Consider the following 22,529-nt stretch of genomic DNA (forward strand, 5'->3'; position numbering starts at 1 on the left):
GACACACCAGAACGGTTGGCATTGTCTCCTCAGTCTGGGCACCTGTCACCCACCAAGGGGACAGTTCCTCTATGGGGGGCATGGTGACTATGTGGGGCGGGTGAAAGGGTAAAGCACAGCAGGGCTGTTGGGGAGTGCCTGTGCTGAGGGGGTGGTGGAGAGACCTTGTGACTTTATGCTGAGGCCTCGGGAGATGCTAAAGGGACGTTGTGGGACAACGCTGAGGCTTTGTAGGGTGATGGAGAGACCTTGTGGGGTGCAGGACAGACCTGGTCAGGTGCCGGTACGGTCTCATGGGGAAGCAGAGAGGCTTCATGGGTTGGTGGAGGGTCCCAGAGGTGGTCCGGGTCCTCTGCCCGGGCTCCGTCTCCCCGCCCCGAGGGCGCTCCCGCCGCTCCGCGGCCCGGGGGAGGCGGGCAGGGGCGGCGCGGCCCCTCCCGTCGCCATGGAGGCGCCTTAAACAGGCGGCTGCGGCCGCCCCCGCCCGCCTCAGAGAGCGGCGCCGGGAGGTGAGACAGTGCCCGGGAGGTGACTGAGTGGCCTGGAGGTGAGTGACCGAGCGGCCGGGACCCCCCGCACCCGCGGCCCCTCCGGCGCCCGTCCCGGGGCCGCTGCCCGGGGAGGGAGGAAACCGGAGGGAGGGCGGGGGTCGTGGCTGCTCCGGCAATTCGCAGCTGCAGGCAGTGACCCCCCAGCCGGACGGGAAGAGCCCCGGCTGGCTCTGCGGGGCAGTGCGGACCCGGGCCGACGAGAACCGGGAACGCGAGACCGGGAGGCAGCGGCGGCATCCCCGCCCCTCCGCACCTCCTTAGCGACGGTCGCCAGGCAACGCCCATCCTCCCTAGCGACGGGCTTGGGGACCACACCCCGGCCCTCGCCGAGGCTCCGGGGGGCTCATCCCGGCCTCTCTCGCCCGGGCACCCACCGGGCAAGGTACCCGATCTGCACCTCGGGCTGCCGGGGACCCCCTTGGGTACTGGAGCTCCCCCGAGTACGGCCCCGCCCAGTCCCTGCCGAGATGCTGTGGGTGCTCGGTGCGTGGTGGGGGATGCTGAGCCGCCAGGACGAGGCTGGCGAGGCTGTGGCAGCGGGCAGGGGGGATGGGGCAGCAGCAACAGTGCCACCACAAGGTGCAGGGACTTGTTGGCAGCTTGGTACCCTGCAGGGCATCACGGTTGGCCCAGCCCTGGGGCAGGTCACAGGGCTGGGGGGCTGCCAGCTCCACACAGGGGGATGCAGGCAGGGGAGAGGTGGGGCAGAAGGCCGGCGGCCGTGCCGGTTCTCCTGATCTGCGAGCGGGAGGAAGGCGGACGCATTGCGTCACTCCCGGAGAGTACTCCCGAGGGGACAGGCTGATGCACTCACTCCCCGCCAGCCCCGGAGCCGACAGCCTCGCTGCTGACAGCTCTCGACCAGGAGCCTCCATTCCCCAAGACACGTTCTTGGCTTTCAGCCTCGAGGCTCATCCGAGGCTGCTGTCAGCCCTCACCCCACGCCCGCAGGTGCTGCCAACACCCCGATCCTGCTGCAGAGCCTCCACCCTCACCAGCCTTCCTCCTCTTCCTCCTCCTGCTGCCCTCGAGGGCCTGCGAGCAGCCAGCCGAGCTCTGCCGAGCAGCCAGCAGGAGCCTGACGGGCCCATCTGCCCTGTCCTGCAGCCCCATGGCCGGGAACGCTGAGATGGCATCTCTGGAGGAGAGCTTCCGTAAATTCGCCATCTACGGTGACACCAAAGCAACGGGGCAGGAGATGAATGGGAAGAACTGGGCTAAGCTGTGCAAAGACTGCAAAGTCACCGACGGCAAAAGCGTCACCAGCACTGATGTGGACATTGTCTTCTCCAAGGTGAAGTAAGTGACTTGGATGCCTTTGCAGTACGGGCAGGGTGTTGGTGTCTGGGTGTGGGGGTCCCCACGGAGCTGTGCTGCCCCTGCTGTGTGCCCAGCCTGTCCATCCCCCTTGTCACTGAGCTGTGGGCGCTGACCTGCAGTGTCCCACCTTCAGGTGGGACATGTGTCTGCTTCTGCAAGACCTAATAATAAATCAGCCCAAATTTGGGGGTGGGAGGCTCAGATTTGGTGCAGAGATTGTGCCCCTGCTCCCACTCCAAGAATTGCGGTGGGTCTGGTTGGCTCTGCCAGGTTCCCATCTCTCAAGGACGTGCCACAGGGAGCAGAGGAGGGTGCTCAGGGTTGCCCCATGTGATGTGGCCCTTCCCTGGGCCTGGCCAGGCAATGCCTGAGCTTGGGGAGGACTCTGGTCCATGGAGATCACAGGGGCAGCTTGAAGGGCTAAAAGGCACCTGGAACTGCTTTTAGGGTCCCTGGGGACACAATACACTTCATGCTCCACACCAGGGTGCAGGACAGGTGGAGAACCTACTTCCTCCATGTGCTCTGTCCAGGCATTCCCATGTTCCTGGGTTGGGCCAGGCAGAGATGAGCATTGGGGGGGTTTTTGAGATGCTGGAGAGCAGGTTGCTGTGCTGCCCCAGAGATGAGGACCAGGAGCTCAGGGGAGAGATGCTCTGTGCCTGTCTTTCCAAATTTGACTGGAGGATTGATGCCTGCCAGAGGAGAGAGGATGCTGAGCAACCTGGGAGCAGTGGGAATGGATGCACTCTCCTCCTGACACCAGCAACAAGTCCTAGAGCACTTCCATGCACCTTGGTTTTTGGTAACAGGGACTTTGAACAGCATGTGGCTGAAGAGCTCCTGGAGCTCAGCACCAGCTGTGCCCAGCCCCAACCCACTCAGCTGTAGCTGAATTTCAGAAGTAGGTGAGGGACCCAAGGGTGGTGTAGGACAAAGGGTCACTCTGATGCAGCTCATCCCATTTGGAGGCGTGACCCAAAGACGTTCTGGTGGCAGCCTGAGTTTTGTTCTGGCAGAGGGAAGACAGCCCGTGTCATCAACTATGAGGAGTTCAAGAAGGCGCTGGAAGAGCTGGCCCCCAAGAGGTTTAAGGACAAGAGCAAAGAGGAGGCGTATGAAGCCATCTGCCAGCTGGTGGCAGGGAAGGAGCCCATTAACGTGGGCGTCACGGTGAGTGAGGAGCCCCGTGGCTGCCGGGAGCAGCAGTGCTCGTCAGCAGGGGAGGGTGCAGCTCTGCCCGCAGCGCAGGGGCTTTCTAGGAGACCCAGGGCCCTGGTGAGTGGGGGGACCCGAGGGTTGCACAGGGTAAGGGGGGCACAGCGGGGTCTTCGGTGGGGATCAGGAGCTCGTGTGGGGCAAGGGACGGAACTTGTGTGGGAAGGGGATGGAGCATCTTCCTGACCCCCGTGTCCCATCTCCCCACCGCAGAAAGCCAAGACAGTGGGAGCCGTGGAGAGGCTGACGGACACCTCCAAGTACACGGGCTCCCACAAGGAGCGCTTCGACGAGAGCGGCAAGGGCAAGGGCAAGAGCGGGCGGGAGAACATCGTGGACACCAGCGGCTACGTCAGTGCCTACAAGAACGCGGGCACCTACGACGCCAAAGTCAAAAAGTAGGGACGGGTGCCCGTGGCGCCACCGCCCCGGTCCCTGCGCGCCGGCCGTGGGGTCGGTGCTCAGCCCCGGGCCGTGCCCGTCAGTGGGGCCCCGGAGGCTGCGCTGGGGCCAGCCCCAGGCTGGCGGGATGTCGGCCGCCCAGCGCTGGGGGCATTGGGGAAGTCGCCGGGCTCTGCCCCAGCGCTGCGTCCGTCCCACCCTGTGCTGTGATCCCCCCGCCCCTCCTGTGTCCCCCCGTGCTGTCACCCCCAGCCCCACACCGCACTAACAGCGCTGCTCCTCAGGGCTCCCCTGCCCCGCCGGCACCAGACCTTCCCTACCTCAGCCCCGGCTTTCGGGGCACCCTCCCTTGTCCCGCCGGGGACCGCAGCCTGTCCTCCGCTCTCCGGGGACCTGCCTTAACCCCGCACCAGTCACACCGCAGCCGCCTCCTCCTTTCCGCACCTCGCCCTCCCCTCGAGGCTGCCCGGCTTTGCCGCTTGGCCAGCGCCGCGGGAGGCTCGGACCCCGCGGGGCTGCCGGTGCCGGGGCGCTCCTGGCCCAGCCCCGGGAGAGTTCGGTGTTGCCTGGCCATCGGCAAAGGTCTCCGACCTGAATCCCCGTGGCCTCCCGCTGCCTTCGTGAAGCCCAAACCAAAGGATGCTGCAGACCCACGCTGTAACCCGGCTCTGCAATAAACCCCGTCCGCACTGACGCCCGGTCTGGTTGTGTTCATGGACCGAGCAGCCCGAGCCCCTCTGGCCCCTCGCCCGGCCGGACAGAGGGGGCTCGGCCGGCCACGCCGCCCCGGGGCAGCTGTGCCGGGGGCTTGGCCCTGGCCACCGAGGATTTTGGCAGCTCCTGGCTGGCCCCGAGTTGCCTGAGCAACCGCAGGCACACAAACACGAGCGCCTGGCTCCCGCTCCCGCTCTGTTTGCAACCAAACACACGAGCTCCTGGTAACGATCCCTGGGAACAGGCTGGGCTCCAGGATGGGCCGGCAGCTCCGGGATGGGATGGTCACTCCGGAGAGTGCATGAAACTGGGTGTAGGCGCCGTGACCCCGATCCCGGGCATGGGCTGAGCCTGCTGCAGTGCTGCTGGGGTGGCAGTGCCAGGATTTGCAGCTCCATATCCACCTCAGGGCCATCCATTCAGAGCCAGGCTCCCTAAATAACCCACAAGAGTTATTTCCAGGTGGCTCAGCTGTGGCAGTGGCACTGCTCAGGCCGTGAGGGATGTGCCAGGGGCACACACGTGGCTGGGACAGGCTCACTCACTGCCAAGGCACAGCACTGCACCTCTGCATCCCAGACACCTGCTTTGGAAAACACAGGAGAAGGAAGAGGTTGTCTTTTTCTGGGCAGGATTCAGCCCCATCCTAGGTGGGGGTGGACAGTGTCTACCAGTGGTAGGCTGGGCTGAGGGCTGGGGGATATTAGCTCTCCTTTCTGTTTTGAGCAGGTTGGAGGGAGTTTGTGGCTGTCTATCCCTAAATGGTCTTTCTAAGCATGCAATGTTCCTCCAAAAAATTGTTGCTTGAGAAGGGGGAGGGGGAGTGGGGGAAAGAGAGACTTTAACCCCTTGCTGACTCCACTGCCCAGCTGCACAAATGAGCTGCAGAATTCCCAGGGCCAGGCTGCCCTGAGTGCCTTGAGGTCTGTGGAGGTGACTCAGCCCTGTCCTTGGAGGCTTGGCAAAGGAAGATCATTTTGGGAAGAGATGAGCAGGTCAGGCCCCACAGGACTCATCTCCTGCCTGTATGGTCCTGTCAGGACCTGGTTGTGGAGCATGGGAGCTCCCATGTGGAGACAGCTCTGAAGGGGAGCTGCAGGTGTTGATGTGTTTTTGACACAGGGAAATCAAGACTGGGAAATCATAGAATCTTGGAATTATTTGGGTTGGAAAGTACCTTAAAGACCACCTCATTCCAATGCTCGTGCCATGGGAAGGGATAGCAGGTTGTTCCAAGCCCTGTCCAACCTGGCTGTGAATGTTTCCAAGGAATGGGGCATCTACACCTTCTCTGAGCACCCTGCTGCTGAGGTGAGGCCACTGCTGCTCAGGTGATGGCTCATCCAAGGCAGGGACTGCAGGATCTCCCAGGACAGCCCGCTCCATCAGCCCAGCCTCTCCATCAGCCCAGCCTCTCCCTGCTCTGAATCCTGAACAGAAGCAGCTTCTTCACAGCCTGTGAAGCCACTGCAGAGATCAGGTAACAACTCACAGCTCTCACAACTCCCATGTGCTGCCATCCCTTGCACAAAGATGCTCCTTGCCCACTCCAGCCCCTCTTCAACTCCTCCACTGCTTTCCTCACAAATTACACAGAATTTCTCCCCTCCAGCCTTCTTGGTTCTCAAGGAGGCAGCTCCAGAGCACGCTGTTCCCAGCATGGAAAAGGCATCTCAGTCCTGCCAAAGCAGCCCCAGGAGAATTTGTGCCAGTAAAGACCAACTGGATCTGTTGGCTGCAAATTGCCCCAGATCAGCCTGAAAAAAAATCATGTCCTCTGAGGTGATGGGAACAGCTTTCTGGGAAGAGCAACATATTGATCAGGGTCTTCATCAAAAAGAGGAATCTTACTAAGTACCAGTGTAGTGGTGTGCTGAGAGTTGTTGGCTCAGTCTGTGCATGTCCAAGGCTCCCCCACTGACCCTTGCAGGAGGGACTGAATGCCCTTTAGGAACAGCCTCTGTGGTACTGTGGCTGTGACCTGCATTACAGACACATCACACTGCTCCTCAAAGTGGTCAAATCCAGGTGGACACACAGGTAAGTGCAAGGAACATGGGCTTTAAGCACCAGTCTTCCTGAGCAGTGTGGGCAGGAAAGCAGAGGTTCCTGCAGTGGTTGGCAGTGGAGCACAGGTCTGACAAGGAGAGGCTGAGTTGGAGTGCTCAGCACTTGGGAAGACCAAAAACTTCCACAGGATCAGCAGCTCCATCTCATTCCCCAGTGAAGCTTGAAGTGGTGCCACAGGCTGCTGAGACAGCGGAGACCTTGAGGCATTAGTTGCAGATCTGCTCTGTGGGATGAAAAGTGACTCTGCCCAAACCAAAGGGCCTGCAGCCATTTCCTCATGCTAATGACCTTCCTCTGGCCAAGCATCTGCTCTGAGCCTGGCTCCACACCAGCTCAAGACAGACACTTTGCAGCCAGTCTGTAAATCCTGGCAGCAGAGAAGCCAGCAGGAGGAAGGTGTCTCAGCCAATGTTTGTGTTGTGTGCATTGATCCAAGCTCCAGACATGAAGATATTTTCTCCTTCCCACTTCCCCTTGGCCGCTCTCTGGCCACGCTCCCACAGTGGAGAGACACACCAGACCTTGCCCCCTGTGGTGCCCTGCCACCAGAAACTGCCACCTCCTCTGGGTTCCAGACAAACCCAGACTCTCTTACAAGGTGATGTCCCACCTTGCCACTGAGATGTGCAGCCCAGAAGGATCAGCTGGGTGTTTGCAATTAGTTTAGCTGTAAAATGTGTTTTCTGTCCCCAAGGTCTCTTCCCTAGACAGTTTCTAAAATCATCTGGGGTCATGGCTAATGTGCTTCATGCTTTGACAGCAAGTTGTGTGCTGGGGATGAGAGAACTGGCTCCTCTGAGAGGTCATTTTTCTCTAGGATGAGCAGTTTGACCAGAAATACTGATGAGAATGGATCACTCTAGTCCTCAAGGATATAAATTTGTTCCTGGAAAAGGAAGATAGTGGATACCAATATGCCCAGGGAGGTTTTACCCTTTCTGTCCAGGATCACCAAGAAGAGCTCATATGTTGTCCAAACATCTGGTCCCCAGGGAATGTCGCTCCTGGGAGGGCACTGTGCTGGTACAGAGCAGCTCCTTGGTCCTGGGCCAGGCAAAACACCTTTCCTGTCGAGCTGTACCTGCCCTGCTCCCTCAGTACTTTTCCATTTCACTGCTAGCCTGATGGACAATGTTCCAAAATACACAGACAAGGTTGTAAATCGTGTTCAGACAAGATTCAGAGTGCAGCTTCTATCACCTAAACCCAGGACTCAAATTCAAACTCCTCCTGTCAGTGCCCTGAGATTGGTTTGACCACTTGTGTTCCAATCCTTACTGCCAGCCACGTGCTCCAGTACTGTGCTGGAACATTGATTCAGTTCCCTTTTAGATGGAATTCAATTAACTAAATTACCATCTTCCCAGCATGGCAAGGTTCCAGATGAAATGTTATTATCCAGGACTCATCCCCACACTTTGTTAATGTAATAACTGCGGCAGAGTTGTAAGAACACGGGCGGGGATGGAAGCAGGAAGATGCAGAGAAAGAAAACAAAAGGCAAAGATTGGATTCACCAGATTTAAATACAACATACCATGCAAGGTAAAACTGAACATGGTTCATATTAAATGTCTGTTGTGCCCCATGTACAGAGCACAATTGTATGCTCTGAACTCCAGAGCTACCCAGAGCTGTGTGCACAGCTTCATAGATGTGTGATGCACATCTTCCTAGTGGGGATGATGGTGCATTTCTCACGACTGGTGCATTTCTCAGCTGGAAGGGGTGTTTTGGGAGCAGTCTGGCTGCTCCCTTTAGTCAGCTGCTGCAGCAGGACGGTTTGTGGATAGTAAAGACCTGGGCAAGATTGTTGGAGAAAAAAGATTGAATGATGAGCAGGCATTTGGGAGAGGGCATCTACTGCAAGGATATTTTTCCAAAACTGATACACTGATTTCATCATGGAAGCATACAATGTTTGGGACTAGAAGGGATCTTAAAGTTCCTTTAGGTCCAACACCCTGCCATGGACAGGGACACCTTCCACTATCCCAGGTTGCTCCAAGCCCTGTCCAGCCTGGCCTTGAACACTTCCAGGGATGGGGCAGCCACAGCTTCTCTGGGCAACCTGTGCCAGAGCCTCACCACCCTCACAAGGAAGAATTTCTTCCTAATATCCAGTCTAACCCTGCTCTCTGGCAGTTTGAAGCCATTCCCCCTTGTTCTGTCATCACTCCATGCCTTGTCCAAAGTCTCCTTCCAGCTCTCTTGGAGCCCCTTTAGGGACTGGAAGGTGCTCTAAGGTCTCCTCCTCTCTTCTCCAGGCTGATTTCCAGTTATTCACAATCACATTTTAAAACATTTGTACTTGGAGCTCTAAGATTGTAGCCCAGAGCTCTGTATTTCAAGATCTGCAGCTACAGCCAAGATTAATTTTAAGATTTCATGCAGAGCTTGTTGACAATCGTTATTAACTGATAGAAACTGTTCCAAGAGATCAATAGCATGTGCTAAGATAGCTGGAAGCACATCAGTGGAGCTCTGTGATTGCAAAAGGCAAGTCTCCCCTCTCTCCTTTTGACCTAAGATAATTTCCTAAAAAAAAAAGGTTTCATCAGACACAGAATATCCTGATATGCTGCTCTCCGAACTGGCATTTTCATGATTTGGCTTAGAAGTCTGTGACCAGTTCCAGCCTCATTAAGGGTATAAAATGTGTTAATGGTCACCAGAATAACTCTGTTGTGTCCCAAATCCATCCATTTGCCAGCAGTGGGGGGCATTACAAGAAGCAGACGTGACTGGAGGAATTCTTCTGGGCCACAGGAACCACGTCCTGCCATGACAGGTGAGCTGTCCCCAGCCTGTGACCAGCCCACACCTCTGCCTGTCCTGCACAACAGCCCTGGGCTCCTGGAGTTTAGTCAATTGTTTCACTTCCAGTTTTGGAAATAACACCTGGCAACTCGGACATTTTTCCAAAGCAGCTCATCAGAAGGGAGCACAGGGAGGAAGGTGGGTGAGCTTACAGGTGCTGCTGCTCTGGGCACCTTTCTAACAGGCTGAGCTGTTCTGAGGGACAAAGGGGACCGTGGCTTCCAGCAGCTGGAGGTTACACACAGCACAAAATCTCCAGAGCTGTCTGTGAGAGGCTGCACATTCTGTTTGCAGAAAAGCTTGTTTTGGTCCTTCAGCAGCCCAGGTATCCATCCTATGATGCTCTGGCTTCCTTAGAGTAACTCCATTCCTGCTGTACCGTGACTCCAAGCTCCTGGAAAACGCCAATGGGGCTCAGCTGGCCCTGGCACCATGTGTGGTTACTCTCTATCACTTCTCATGAGCCTTATAAACCTCATCAGCCCCATTTTACTCAATACCCAGGAGGCTCTGAAGGATCCTTCCATTTTTCTTTACTCTGTGGGTGTTTGATTCCTGGAGATGCAGTGGCTGGAAGCAGCAGCCTGATCCATCTCTTGTAGGGTGGAAGCTGCTACATGGTTCCCCTAAAGCCTTTCATCCAGCTACTGAATCAGATAATCCCTTTGGGATGAGACAAGACATAAGAAAACAAGCCCCAAATCCCCAGAATCATGAAGGGTCACAAATGTTACAAGGAATGAATCACTTTTGTACAGTTTTCCCCATGTCTGGTAAGTCCCTCAGAGCCTTTCCAGTGGTGCTGCTGAGCCTTTGGAAGCAATGAATGTCTGTGAGTGTAACATGGTGTGAATTTAAACAAACCCTTATGTGCTTTGAAGTATTTGTTTCAAACACACTTCTAAAGAAAAAAAAAAAAGATATTTTCCAAGCATTCCTGCATAGGTGTGTGAAAAAAATAACCTAAACAAGCAGTAAAATCTGAAACACACTGAGATAATCTGGAGTTTTGGCAGGAAGCTCAGGTGATGTCAAGGAACAATTCTAAACAGAAAAGTTTCTATGGATTTATTTTTTTTTAAAGACCTAATTAGAAACAGATTTTTGCTTTGGATTTAAACACTTCCCTGCAGCAGTGTTATCCCTGCCTTATGCATGTCAGGAACAGGAGAGTATGGAGCACAGGCTGGTTTTTGTGTCAGGTTTATGGTTTTGGAGTCACTGGAGTCTCTGACATTCTCTGCTGGTCAACTTTTTGCATTCAGCAAAAAATATTAATAGAGAAGAGCTGTTGGATGCTTTTAGGTGGCAGATCTGATTGGGATTATGGAAGATTATGGAGCAGAGGAGGGAAAAGTTCAGCATCCTCCTGCTCACATTATTGCTACAGGTTTAGCCTGTCTTGGGAAGACTTGCAACATCCTTTTCTTGGGATTATTACCCAGAAGATTTCAAGGTCAATTACAAAATCCAGCGAGGCTCCTGTCCATTGAGGTCCATCCTTCTGCCCTCATAAATCCAGCAAGGATTTCTTGCTCCACTGAGCCGGAGCTTTGAGCAGAACAAGGAGCCTGGGAATTGTTTTCCCGGGAACTGGGAGAGGCCGCTGGCAGCTGAGCAGCTCCGCTGGGTGGCCGGGACACCGCGGGTGCCGGACACCGAGCTGGAAACACAAAATGGAATGGAATGGAATGGAATGGAATGGAATGGAATGGAATGGAAACACAAAAACACCACAGGCACTGTCCAAACGTGGCACCTGTCCACCACCAAAGCTTGGAGCTGTCAGGGGGTTCACACTGCACAGGCTGGAGAGGACAACAGTGACCTGCCATTGTCTGTGCACTGATTATTTATCAGTGGGATAATAAAAATATCCTTATTTTAGGTTTTTATTTTTTTTCTGAAAACACTTCCCTCCTATCCTAAAGCACCATCTGGTTGCCCTTCTTCCATAATCCCAATCAGATCTGCCACCTAAAAGCATCCAACTGCTCTTCTCTATTAATGTTTTTTGCATTCAAGTTGACCAGCAGAGAATGTCAGAGACTCCAGTGACTCCAAAACCATAAACCTGACACAAAAACCAGCCTGTGAACCACTCTTTGGAAAGCTTATTAATAAAGAAATTAAATAAATTATCTTTATGTCAGCTGAGACTTCCAGTAGTAACACACAGAGATGATAATGGGTAAACCTTAGAGAATGTTCAAGACGTGTAAACCCATCCCTGAGGTGTGACACAGCCCCAGAATTGCAGTTGTTATTGCACAGATTTATTTAGATATTAATATTTAAAGTATAAATTATTAACAAATATAAAATATAGATATTAACATATGGAGTTAGCCTGTGTTCATATTGATGCACTTTTTTTGATGATGACCTTATCTCCAGAGGAATCTTAATAATACTGTTTTGAAAAATAGTTTAAATGTTTCCATAATAAAATATTAATGTACTATAATAAAACATTAATAAATTATTGATGAGAACTTTATCTAAAGTTATCTAACTTTATCTTTATCTAAAGTCATCTTTAGGATTTTTTAACAAAAAACCCCACATGATCAAATTGATTAGTTAATTTATTAGCTGTCATATTCCAGGTTTTCTTGGCTTTTTTTATTCTTTGGGTCTTTCTTCTCACCTGTTTCCTGTTCTAAGAAAACTGACACAAACAGCATCTAATTAAAGAGATCTGTCACGTTAGCATTGTGTTAATTGGCTTTTAAATAAATTGCAGCCCTGCCCCTTCCTCCAGGCTGGATGGGATGGGATGGCATGGGATGGCATGGGAGCTGCTGGCTGGGTGCTGGTGCCCATCAAACAGCAGCCTGAGCTGCCTGAATTCCCTCAGGAATGTCTGGGAGTACTTTCCTTGGAGCAATGCTGCTATGAGGGTGTTTTGGTGGTGCTCTCTTTCATCTGCTGTCCCCTACAATTGGATTGAGCCTCAGATATACCAAGATTTTACTATCCAGTTTTTTTTCTCAAATTTCTTCATCTTTCTTCCTTGAACAGTATCAGCAATAAGAAGCTGATGAGATTATCTATGAAAAAGTCTTGCTCCCCACATCATCTTTGATTATCAGTGCAGCCTGGAGCTACAAACTGTCTCTGGAAGATACTGATTTTAATTCTTGCACCCATTTACAGAGGGTTTTCACCCCCCATCCTTTTCCAGACATGCTTTTGACTCCCTTTTCTGTGGCCATTTGTATGAGAAATAGCCTAAAAACATTCCAGACATCAGGTTATTCTCAAATTTACAGGTTTGTTCTTGGCCCTCAGTGTTTTCTTTGTGGAGGAACCAGAGAGCATTGTGGGATCTGCAGAAGAAGAGTTAATTCATTTTAGTGTCAGTGACTGACTGATATTTCTCAATTCCTGAAAGTCAAGTCACTCTGTTTCCTGAATCTGTTATGGAAAGAATCTCCTGCACAGGGTAAGTCTGATAATCATAAATTATTCATTGACCAACACAGTTTTGTGTTTAGGGACCCTCATTTTTACACACAGATCTCAAAGTTACCTTTTCTCATCCCTGATGAATTTATTGTATGAGCATTAACTTTGCAGCTGAAGCCTTTCTTGCAGACAAAGTGGGACTTTCTATGTTGTTTTTCTATACTTTTTTCATTTTTAGATAATATAGTTTGCAGAAGGACGTCACAGAGTTTGTGTTAAAGGTATCCAAACAAATAATTGTCACATTCAACTCATCTGTCCTGGCTGGTGAGCACAGAAACTTTCAGATTTCATGCCTGACCTTTCTGTAAGAGCTCATTTAATGGTTTTGTTTTTCATTAGCTACAGTTGAAGAAAGCAGCTGTTGTTTGAGGACAATTTTATACTGCCCTATCTTACTGAATATAAATGTTCTAATCTCGAAAAAGCTGTATTGCCTTTTCTACTGCTCTGTGAGGAGGTTCAGTTGGCCTGAAAATGAATTCTAATGGGACAGCACTGAATTTACTGTCATGTGCAACAGGAAAATGACAGTTCTTCCTCTTCCCTTACTCTGTATCTGCATAAATGAAAATATTAAATGGGTATTTCTAACAAAGATTTAATTTGCTGTACAACTACAAGTAATTTTTTATTTTAATTACAGTATAATTTGTCTTGTGCCTGTGAAGGGTGAGTCTGCACATCCTGGCTGGATGTAATGTCTATTTTCAAACAGTAATATCTGCATTTTCTCCAAGTTTTATCTAAACTCCGAGTTTCTTCAAATTTCCAATTTTCTTTTTTTTTTTTCAAATGGAATTGTCTCAAAAAATGTTGCTTGATATTTCTAACATCAAATATTAACATTTTGCATTTAACATAATTCTTTTATTTTTTTCTTTCTTTTTAGGCAGTGTTTAAAGCTGTTCCCTCTCCAAAAGCTGGGAGAGGAAGAGCAGCAAAACTCAGTAGTCTATTACTGCATTAACAAAGGGTGTACAACAACATTTACCATGAACCTGCTGAGGTTTGGCCAGGAACACATCCCACTAGATGTGTTCTAGAATTCTTGCATTCCTCATCCCTGGAAGTGTTCAGGGCCAGGCTGGACCAGGTTTGGAGCAACCTGAGTTATTGTAAGGTGTCCCTGTCCATGGCAGGGGGTTGGAACAAGGTGATTTTTAAAGCCCTTCACAACCCAAACCCGTCTGTGATCACAGATTTGTGCAATGTCTGTGTATCTTTAATAAAAATTGCAACTCTCTTCATATTTTTGTGGGGTTTTTTTAGGGCTGGATCAGCAAAGCCAGGTTAGTCCAGCTGAAAAATACTCCATCTGCCCCCTCTGCTGGTGTCCCTGCTCTAAGGCTGAAAAATGCTTTCCAAAACTGCAGTGGTCAGGAGAACTCAGGGAGCTCAGAGGAAAGGGAACTCTCCCTTCACAGGCACAGCAATCCATTAGGTCTGTAAAATTTCTCAGTCATCAGAAATTGAGATGGCTTAAAACACCAGTGTCCTGGGAATATTCCACATCCCACCAAGTCAGAATTTCTGCATTCCTGCAAGTGTCCAAGGCCAGGCTGGACAGGGCTTGGAGCAACCTGATCTAGTGGAAGGTTCCCTGCCCAGGCTGTGGGGTTGAATGAGATGATCTTTAAGGTTTCTTCCAATTCATTCCTGGATTTTATAATTCTAACACCTGAATGGCCAAGCTGTGCCTGGGAATTGTTGGAGCACAAACTGGGTAGGGCCAAGCCCAATGCCCATTACTAGCAGAGATAATGGTGTTCCTGGGAAGGGTGGATTTCCTGACAGTCCACGAAACTCATCTACTGTCCTTAGGGAGATGGAAAACTTACCTATGGATGAAAAACTACCCTATGGAAAATGCCATGATGAATTTTCCATGTGAGGTTTGTCATGAGTGTCACGGAGCAGACTGGGATTTTTCACTATCCGATTTTATTGACCCAAGGTTAGTTAAAGGGGGAGAAAAAAAGAAAAGGTACAGAGAAGGTCATTTTAACTTGTAGAAAGGCAATAGGTAGAAAAAGGTATTGAAAATTCAAATTCTGACAAAGATTTCAGGGAAATACCTCTGGTTTAGGAGCTCATTTATTTCGGTTACATCCTCTCAAAATTGTATCATCTAATCTAGGATTCCTGACAGCAGCTCAGACTCTGTGGAAGTCAAGGCAATGGAAAGATTTTTACTTATGCCAATAAAACCAAACATTTTTTTTCCTCATTGTTTGGGTGCCAGATATGGAATGGGGGGGAAATTGTTTCAGTGTTTAAAATGACAGGCACACATCAGCCTGACACCAACAACCTGCAGGGTTAGGGTTGGTCAGAGAAATGTTACTTCAACCTGTCCCCAGTACTCTGAGGGGGTATTTTAGATGTTCCAGGGATAACTGCTCCTCTTGGCACTGCCTTTCACCTTCTGCAGCCCAGGTTCCCATGCTGAAATCATGACACAATGCAAGTCAGATTCATATAAAGAAAATAACCTTTATTAGACAAATCAATCAAACCCTGAAAAAAGTGTCAGGTAAACAATAGTAAAGGTTTTTCCAGCAATGTAGAAACCTTTGAAACTGAGAATTTCCAGAAGTTTCATGTTCCTCTTGTTGCATTAATAAGTTCTCTCCCTCTTGTGACATGAGCTACTGCTGTCTTGACAGCCCAAAAACCAGCATTAATCCAGCAATTATCTCAAAATAGTAACTTGTAAAATATTCCCTGTATAACTGTTTCCCCACACAATTTTGTATAAAGGTGTCAAACTGTATTTTCTTTGCTGTCTGAAAAAAAGAACAAAGCTTAAAAACATCCAGCTTATTAAAAATAAACAAGTGTTTTATATACAGCACAGGAATTTCCGAACTTGAAGGAACGCTGTCTCCAGGGCGGCTGTGGGGTGTAACACCCCAGTCTGCCAAGGGGAGAAAACTGCAGTTAAATAAATTACTACTCCATCTTCTTCCTCAGGCCAAATGTGGCACTTCTCTCACACTTGCAGGAGCCAAATTTACAGCCCTGCATAAACCAGGAGTAACCAGGAGCTTGGCAGCCAATTAACTACTCTTTCCAAAAATGCTAATTTTCATTTTGTCCAAGAACAGAGGGAGGGTGTCAGAGCCACGCAGTGACCTTAGATGTTACTCATGAAAAAGCCACCTTGAACACAGGGCTCATTTATCCCCCAGTTATGCTGTGTTACTTCAAAAAACATGCACTTAGGGTTCAGCATTATAATCAACCCATTACACTCAAAACCTGTTGGTCTCGAATGCCAGCACCATCCAAAGCTTCTCAAACAAGTCCCAACAGTGGGACTGAAGTACCAGAAGAGGGGCTGAGTCAGAGGTGAAGCAAGGAGCCAGTCCCTGTCACTCCAAAACCAGGGGCACAGCCAGGACAAAGCACAATGGAGCCTGAACTCAGTCACTGGAACCTGAGCCAGCAGGGTGAGAGAGATTTGCACTGGGACAGCAGCTACAGGGGGATAAAATTAGAGGCAGGAACGTTGGTGCCTCCTGAGCTCCAGCAGTCAGCTCCCTCCTCCTCACTCCTACTGCCACCTCTGCTGGCTGCTCCAAAGCCCCTCTCTGTGTCAGCCCCCCCGCTGGCATCAGGGGAGTCTCTGCCTGGGCATCTCCCCCTTCTCTGGTGAGTGCAATGAGCATTGACAGGTGGAGCTGGCAGTCGGTTAGAGCAGAGGTGGCACAGGCAGAGTGGCAGAGCTGACAGATGGTTATGAGAGATTAGCTCAGCACCAAGGCACTGGAAGAACCATCTGAAGAAACAATTTGTAACAATGAAATTGCTTTTATTAGAAAGAAAGTGTTAAGCCAAGGAAATAAATTATTGCTACGATAGACATATTTAGAACATAAGGAAGGACATTAAATCTTAAGCTTCAGGTCAATATAACCCTGAAACAGAAAGTTATACTACTTTTTTAAATACCTCAATTTCTCTTCATGCCCTTCCAAAAACTTTATAAAATGTGCAGCTTACACAACAAATAGTAACAGAGTCACTTGTAATAAAAATCTGTACAACTCATAGCTTTAAAAATAATACTTTTTTTTTTTCTCCAAACTGCTATGTTACTTATTACTTATAAATATAGGGCTAACAAGTTTTAAATGCCCAAGGTCCCATCCAACACCAAAGCTATTACATTTAGTTGACAGAAGCCTTCCTGGGACTTCGCCTCAGGCAGAGGTCAGGTTTTGGGCAGTTTGAAAGAGCCTGATAATGGGCAAAAAAATATCTTCATGGATGAAGACTGTCTCCTTCTGCTGGTCAGAGGCCTGGGATCTTCAGTGAATTTGAAATGGCAATCAAACCTGGAACACAGCACCGTGCAATGGTTAGACCAGCTGCACTCCCGTGACGTGGCATGATCCCACAGGTCCCTCTGTCCTGGCCAGCAGTGACTTCACAAAACACTTGAAATCCACTGTTTGTCAGATGTAAATTTTGGTGGGGAAAGAATGTTTTAATGGAAGAGCCTTGCAGGAGAAGCACAGCTCTTCCCCCACGTGGAGATCTGCCTCTGTGCCTCAGGACTCAGCCAAAGGCCATGTGCTGCTGTCCCTACTGCTTCTGTGGCCACTTCAAGAGTTTCATCTGTGATGCTCCAGAAGGGGCTCAGGATCTTTACTCTGAACCTTGGCTGGTTCTGTACAGCTGGTTCTGAACTCCTGCACCTGCAGGTCACGAGTCATGGGCCTGCATGGTGTCACAGCCCCCAGGGCCAAACCTATGAGCCATTCATCACCCTGTGCCTTGACCATTCAAGCCCTAATCCTGCCTCTCTCATGCTTGTACCCCTCTGCTCCCTCTGAACAGGGAGGCTCAGCCCTAAGGACAGAGAGGAAAAGGCTGAGCCAGGAACAGGCTGGTCTGAGTGGGTCCTGACATGACAAATCAAGGGCTGCCAGACACGAGCAGGAGCCCTGCTCAGCTGTAAATCCTGTCAGGGTTCACCCTCCTTGGATCAACAGTGACTTCCTCGCAGACAAGACATCCTCCCAAAATCACTAAGTACAGGAGCAACATCTGGCAGCTCCCTCAGGACATCCATAACCTAGCAGGTTCCTCTGCCTGGTGAAGTAGCATTTCCTTTGGAAGTTCAAAGGAAACTGGGGGATAAATCCACCTTGAGGAGAATACTTTGATTCCCCAAGGCAGTTCAGAGGAACTAAGAGTAGAATTTTGGCAAACAGCCAGAAGAAACAGATTAGTGGTTAGACAGGTGGGCAGCATTCAGAGGAAAGCAGCTCATCTGAACACTTAGGAGGTGGTCAAGCCTCTACTACCTGAACGTGATTCTGCTTGCTTCTGCAAGGCAGAAAGCACCAGACCAGCTGTTCAGAGTGTGGCCCCATGGGAGCTGCTCCTCTGTAACCAGATGAATCAGAGCCTCAGACACCAGTCAGGAATGCATGGGGAAATCTCACAGAGGAGCTGAGGGTGAGGTTCCCCTGACTCAGAGCTACTGACAAACCTGACCAGCACTCAGAACTGCTGGAAAATCCCCTGCAGGGGCTACTTACAACAACTCCACTTCCTGAGGCGGGGCCGAGGGGCTCACACTATTCTTGAGGGACTTATGGTGACCTGGCCTGCTTTCTGCAGAAGAGAGAAGCCAGTGTTAGTACAGGGTTAGAGGACAACAGCATCAGGACAGGATCTAGTGGGAAGGGAAGCAGCTGAGAACTCTCAGGAACACACCAACATCTCAGAGCAACAGGTTCCCACTCCTCCATCTCATCATTCCCCAAAAAAGGCCAAAACCTCCCAGGAAAGGAGCTTGGCAGCATCTGCAGCAGAGCTCCAGCCATTCCAGGAGGTTATATATGTACCCCAGCCCATGGCAGCAGTATAGCTCCTGTTTGTGCAGCTTCTCCCTCTTGTGCAGCACTGCAGATCCTTTCCAGCTCATTCCTCAGGGACCCTGGCCACCACAAGGGTGGCTCCTGCACCAGAGGGGCTCTCACCTGCCCCAGAGGGGGCAAGTCTCTGCAAGAGGAAATGTCACTTCCCCACAGTCACCCCAAGCCCAAAAGCAGCATCTTCAGTCCCCCTGTGAGAGGCAGTGGCTTGAACTGGGGAGGCAGCTGCAGGAGCAGGCAAAGTGAAGACAGTGTTTTGGCTGCTTGCACTTACTGCAGAAATGTACTGGCTGTTTGTGAACCTGGGTCTGCTCTCCATGGCAGAGCTGTGTTGAGGGCCTATGGGCATGTAGGGGGGCGAGCCCATGTCTTCACAGAAGCTTTCTTGTGGGACGTTGGAGACACAGCCACTGTCGGAGCCGCTGGAGCCAGTGGCTGACATGCAGTGCGATGACTCTGAGCTCTCTGTGGCTGGGGAAAGAGAGGAAAGTCACTCTGGGCTGCATATCACACACGCTTGATAACGTACCTATCTAAAAAGGTACTTCCACACAAGCCCACAGATCAGCCACACTTCTGTCTGGGCCTAAGGGCCACAGACAACAAATCAACACATGGAAGTAGAGTTACAATGACACTGGTGATTGGTATGGGCTGACCAATGAAGTTCACACTTCATTGGGAAGGCAAAGGGTCACGGGGCTAGGCTGGTGAGGGCAAGGGACAGAGCACTTCATACCAGAGGGGCAGGGACCCAAGAAAAGACCACAGCAGCACCAAGTATGCAGCACCAAGCCTGCCATGGGTATGGCTTCAGCTGAGCAGGTACTTCATAACCCCTGTATTTGAGCTAATTCCCCTCACGGAACCCGAGACAGAGCTGGCATGGAAGGGCAGGACCCTCATGCAGGGACTGCCATGACCTGAGCAAGCCTGGTCTGACCACACAGCACAGAACAAGGTGCAGGGATGAGCCCACACATCCCAGGTGCTGCAGAGCAGCAGGGCCATACGTACTCATTGAGGGCTGGCTGCTTGTCTCATGCTCCAGCTCATCTTCCTCGATGCAAGTGCCAATGTCAAAGGGGCGTCTGGGGGCCAGGACTCCTGGCAGCAGAGCCTGGTCCAGGTACATGTGGAGGTTGAGGGGCCCCAGCAGGGAGGAGGAGGAGGAAGGGGTGTAGGCAGTGGGGGTGCTGCCGGTGGAGAGCTGTGTCTGTGTCCTCTTGAAGGGGTTGGAATGGTCAAACAAAGACACTGCAATTGAGGCTCTGGTCCTGGCACCTGCCAGAAAACACACAAAAAACCCCCTGAGAACCAGTCCTGCTTCACCCACATGGATCAAGGAGGAAGGCACAGCGAGCACCTACCTCTGTCTTTCATGATGTAATCAATAGCACGGTCATTAATAGCTGCATCACTGGGTTTGATATCCAGGAATGGCTTGTTACCCACACCCATGGAGACCATCTCCTGCATGCGGATTTCTGGAGAGGAAGAGACCCACAGCCACATTGTGAGGCTGACCCAACCCACTCCCCACAGGCATTATTTAGCCACAGGTTAGAGCACTCCCGGGCTGGGCTCTTTCTGAACTGCTGAGATTAGTTCTCTTCTCCCCTTGCTCCCCTCCCCAGCACTGTGGAGTCTCCAGGAACAAGCAATCATGCCCTACTCTGGCCAAGTAGCTCAGTGCCATGCCACATACTAGAGTCCTGCCAAGCGGGAAGCCTGTGGGGGACAGGAGGGACTTGGTCAGATGATTCAGTATTGAGCTGCAGTAGTGGCCTAGATCACAGGAAGACCAGCAAGTCATTCAGGGGTACAGTTCATGCTCACAGGACAGGGAACCCTGAGCACAGATCTTCTGTTTCTCTCCTGGGGAACAGTCATATAGAGTTTGGACCAGTCAAGTTCCCTGGGGATGAGTGGCAGGGAAGGGACATGCCCAGCCAAGCCCAGCACATGCTCCTGAGGCTGCATGCTGGCACACAGCTGCTTGCTGCACAGAGCTGCCTGATAACAGGATCCAAAGCTACTCAGGACAGCATGAACTGAACAGGGCTCCCGCACCTTTTGCGGCACAGAAGGAATTCCAGGAAGGAATCACACCTTTATTGCGGGCTGCCTGCTGCCACAGGATCTTGGCAATGTCACTGGTCCAGGCCTGCTTAGTCTCAGCTGAGCTGGCCTGGAGAATGTAGGTGTCACTGGACTTCCGCCTTCGGAACCAGATCTCAAAGCGCAGGCCACTGTCTCCAGAGTTTTCTGTCAGACCAATGTCTGCAGTCTGTGAGGAAGAGGAAAAGCAAAGCATAAACCAGACTTGCACCAGGAGCAAAAGGAGTAAACTCCTCTTGTGCTAGAGCTATCCCCAGTTTGGCAAACCTAACAAGAAGGAGCCTGAAGCAGCAGGCATGTCCTGGACACAGCTGAGCACAGACAGCTCAGTCAGTTCCCACTGCTTCATCCAGAATTAACACCATTCACCCCTGCCATGTACACAGTGCCTTTCCCCCACACTCCACGACCCTCAGAAAATGCTGGCCCCACATCTCACAGCACAGAGAGGGCCTAGACATTAACGAGTGAAGTATTCCCTCCTGGCTTCACTGCATGGTTTGGAGGAGGCTTAGAAGTGGTGGGAGCAGGTCTTCTGCTGAAGGTGTTCCTACTTCCCATTTCAGAGGCGTGTGCATGGGGAAAGCAGCCATGGACACTTCCCACTCAAGATGGAGGTGCAGTGCTGCCCTTACCTTGAAGGAGCGCTTGTAGATATACACATCAAAGCCACCCTCGATCCTCTTGGGCTTGCTGAAGAGGATGAGGTCCTCAAAGAGGAAGACGTGTCGCTGGCACTTCCTACGGCCCAGCCAGATGGTGAACTCGTCCTGCCGCACCAGCTGCCCCTGCTCCTTCAGGTTTACCTGGACACAGAGTATGTCCTTGTAAGACTCCACCTGTATAATCCAGGCAGCCCTAGTCCTGCACTTGGAGAACAGGGCCCATATGGGTGTAGCCCAGGTGGTGAAGAAGTGGTGGCTACCTGACATCTTAAGAGGGCTCTCAAAGAAGTCAGGCTGCATGGCATTGCTGGGGACCACATCAGGCTGAAACTACTTGATCCAAGCTCAGAGGAAAGCTGGGCCTTTCTCCTAGGTGCAGCCCACAGATGACCCTCTTCTGTCACCCTGTGCAGACCTGTGACAAACCTCTGCGGTGGCAACTGCAGGCAGCAGCCAGAGTTTTCTCTTGGGGAGGAAATGAGTTCCATCCACTGCCAGGAGCCCATCTGGGTCAGAAGGCCAGCTCCTCAGGTCTTCCTGACCCAGACTGATCCTACTCTACCCTGAGCCCTGGGGTTTCTCCCTTTCCAGTGCTGCACTTTGCATGCTTCTCCAAGTCCCACCTAGTTGATTTTTCCCTACCCCTGGCACTGGCATCAGTTTGAATTCCTTCTTGTAATCTGCCTGACCCTCTTTTCACCAGCTCAAGAGATGAAAGGTCCAAAGCAGCCTGCAGGATGCCATCTGCAAGGACTGCCAGGCTGCCTCCCATCACTGGTAAGCACCTGGGACTGTGTTTATGACAAAGAGCTCACCCAGCTAAGGTAGCAGCACCCAGGCCTAGGAAATAAAGGAGACCTCCAGGGCCCACTATTCCCTTGTCCCATGCCTCAGCAGTCCTTCTGTGCAGACAGATCTGATCACTGGGGGAACCTGAGGGGAGGCTCACCATACAATCCAAAGACCCCAAGTCTAGAGAAGGGGAATAAGTGTGGCTGTGTTCCCCCGGGCAGGGGAAGACACCGGAACGTACGTCACAGTCACGGATGGCATCCATGGCCAGCAGATCATTTCCATGCCGGAGCTGAAACTTCACCATCTCCTCGGCAGCACGGAGATAGCCCAGCTCCTGCTCCTGTGCCTCACTACACTCCTTGATCAGGTCCTTCAGGAGCAGGGCGTATTTGCTCATCCGCTGGATAGGTTTCAGCAGGTAGGAGGCCAGGTCCATCTTATCCCCCATCTGCACCTGCTTGAACTAACAAATGCAGCAGAGTGAAGGC

At 51.3% G+C, this 22,529-nt stretch overlaps 2 protein-coding genes across 7 annotated transcripts in view; one reads left to right on the plus strand and one right to left on the minus strand.

The window, feature by feature from the left end:
• The first annotated feature begins 464 nt into the window (after window positions 1-464).
• Window positions 465-4,185, plus strand: TPPP3 (tubulin polymerization promoting protein family member 3). Of its 2 annotated transcripts, none has more exons than XM_033517275.1 (4): window positions 465-547; window positions 1,503-1,850; window positions 2,891-3,044; window positions 3,303-4,185. In XM_033517275.1, exons 2-4 carry the CDS (start codon window positions 1,663-1,665, stop codon window positions 3,489-3,491), a joined length of 531 nt encoding a protein of 176 aa, XP_033373166.1. In that variant the 5' UTR covers window positions 465-547; window positions 1,503-1,662; the 3' UTR covers window positions 3,492-4,185. The 2 variants fall into 2 exon arrangements, with proteins under 2 accessions (XP_033373166.1, XP_015495021.1); XM_015639535.3 differs by having other exon boundaries at window positions 480-547; window positions 1,659-1,850.
• Window positions 4,186-15,042: 10,857 nt separating this feature from the next.
• PLEKHG4 (pleckstrin homology and RhoGEF domain containing G4) overlaps window positions 15,043-22,529 on the minus strand; it is an 85,238-nt gene continuing 77,751 nt past the window's right edge. The window contains exons 17-24 of one of the 5 annotated variants that reach the window (XM_015640235.3): window positions 22,280-22,504; window positions 21,217-21,387; window positions 20,534-20,750; window positions 19,831-19,947; window positions 19,478-19,744; window positions 18,735-18,931; window positions 18,122-18,197; window positions 15,043-16,909 (exon numbers count right to left, since the gene is read on the minus strand). In XM_015640235.3, coding sequence (XP_015495721.1) covers window positions 18,156-18,197; window positions 18,735-18,931; window positions 19,478-19,744; window positions 19,831-19,947; window positions 20,534-20,750; window positions 21,217-21,387; window positions 22,280-22,504 — 1,236 coding nt within the window. In that variant the 3' untranslated portion in view covers window positions 15,043-16,909; window positions 18,122-18,155. Of the gene's footprint in view, window positions 18,932-19,477; window positions 19,745-19,830; window positions 19,948-20,533; window positions 20,751-21,216; window positions 21,388-22,279; window positions 22,505-22,529 lie in introns of all 5 variants that reach the window. The other 4 variants (XR_001523781.2, XM_015640236.3, XM_015640232.2 and 1 more) reach the window with 4 other exon arrangements.

The sequence above is a fragment of the Parus major genome, chromosome 11, assembly GCF_001522545.3.
Source record: "Parus major isolate Abel chromosome 11, Parus_major1.1, whole genome shotgun sequence".
NCBI lineage: Eukaryota > Metazoa > Chordata > Aves > Passeriformes > Paridae > Parus > Parus major.

Excerpts from the sequence above, each read along its gene's own strand:
- TPPP3 (XM_033517275.1), top strand. The coding sequence starts at position 1,663 with ATGGCCGGGAACGCTGAGATGGCATCTCTGGAGGAGAGCTTCCGTAAA. Across the intron at positions 1,851-2,890 it reads ATTGTCTTCTCCAAGGTGAA|AGGGAAGACAGCCCGTGTCA; the intron begins GTAAGTGACTTG and ends TTGTTCTGGCAG. Across the intron at positions 3,045-3,302 it reads CCATTAACGTGGGCGTCACG|AAAGCCAAGACAGTGGGAGC; the intron begins GTGAGTGAGGAG and ends TCCCCACCGCAG.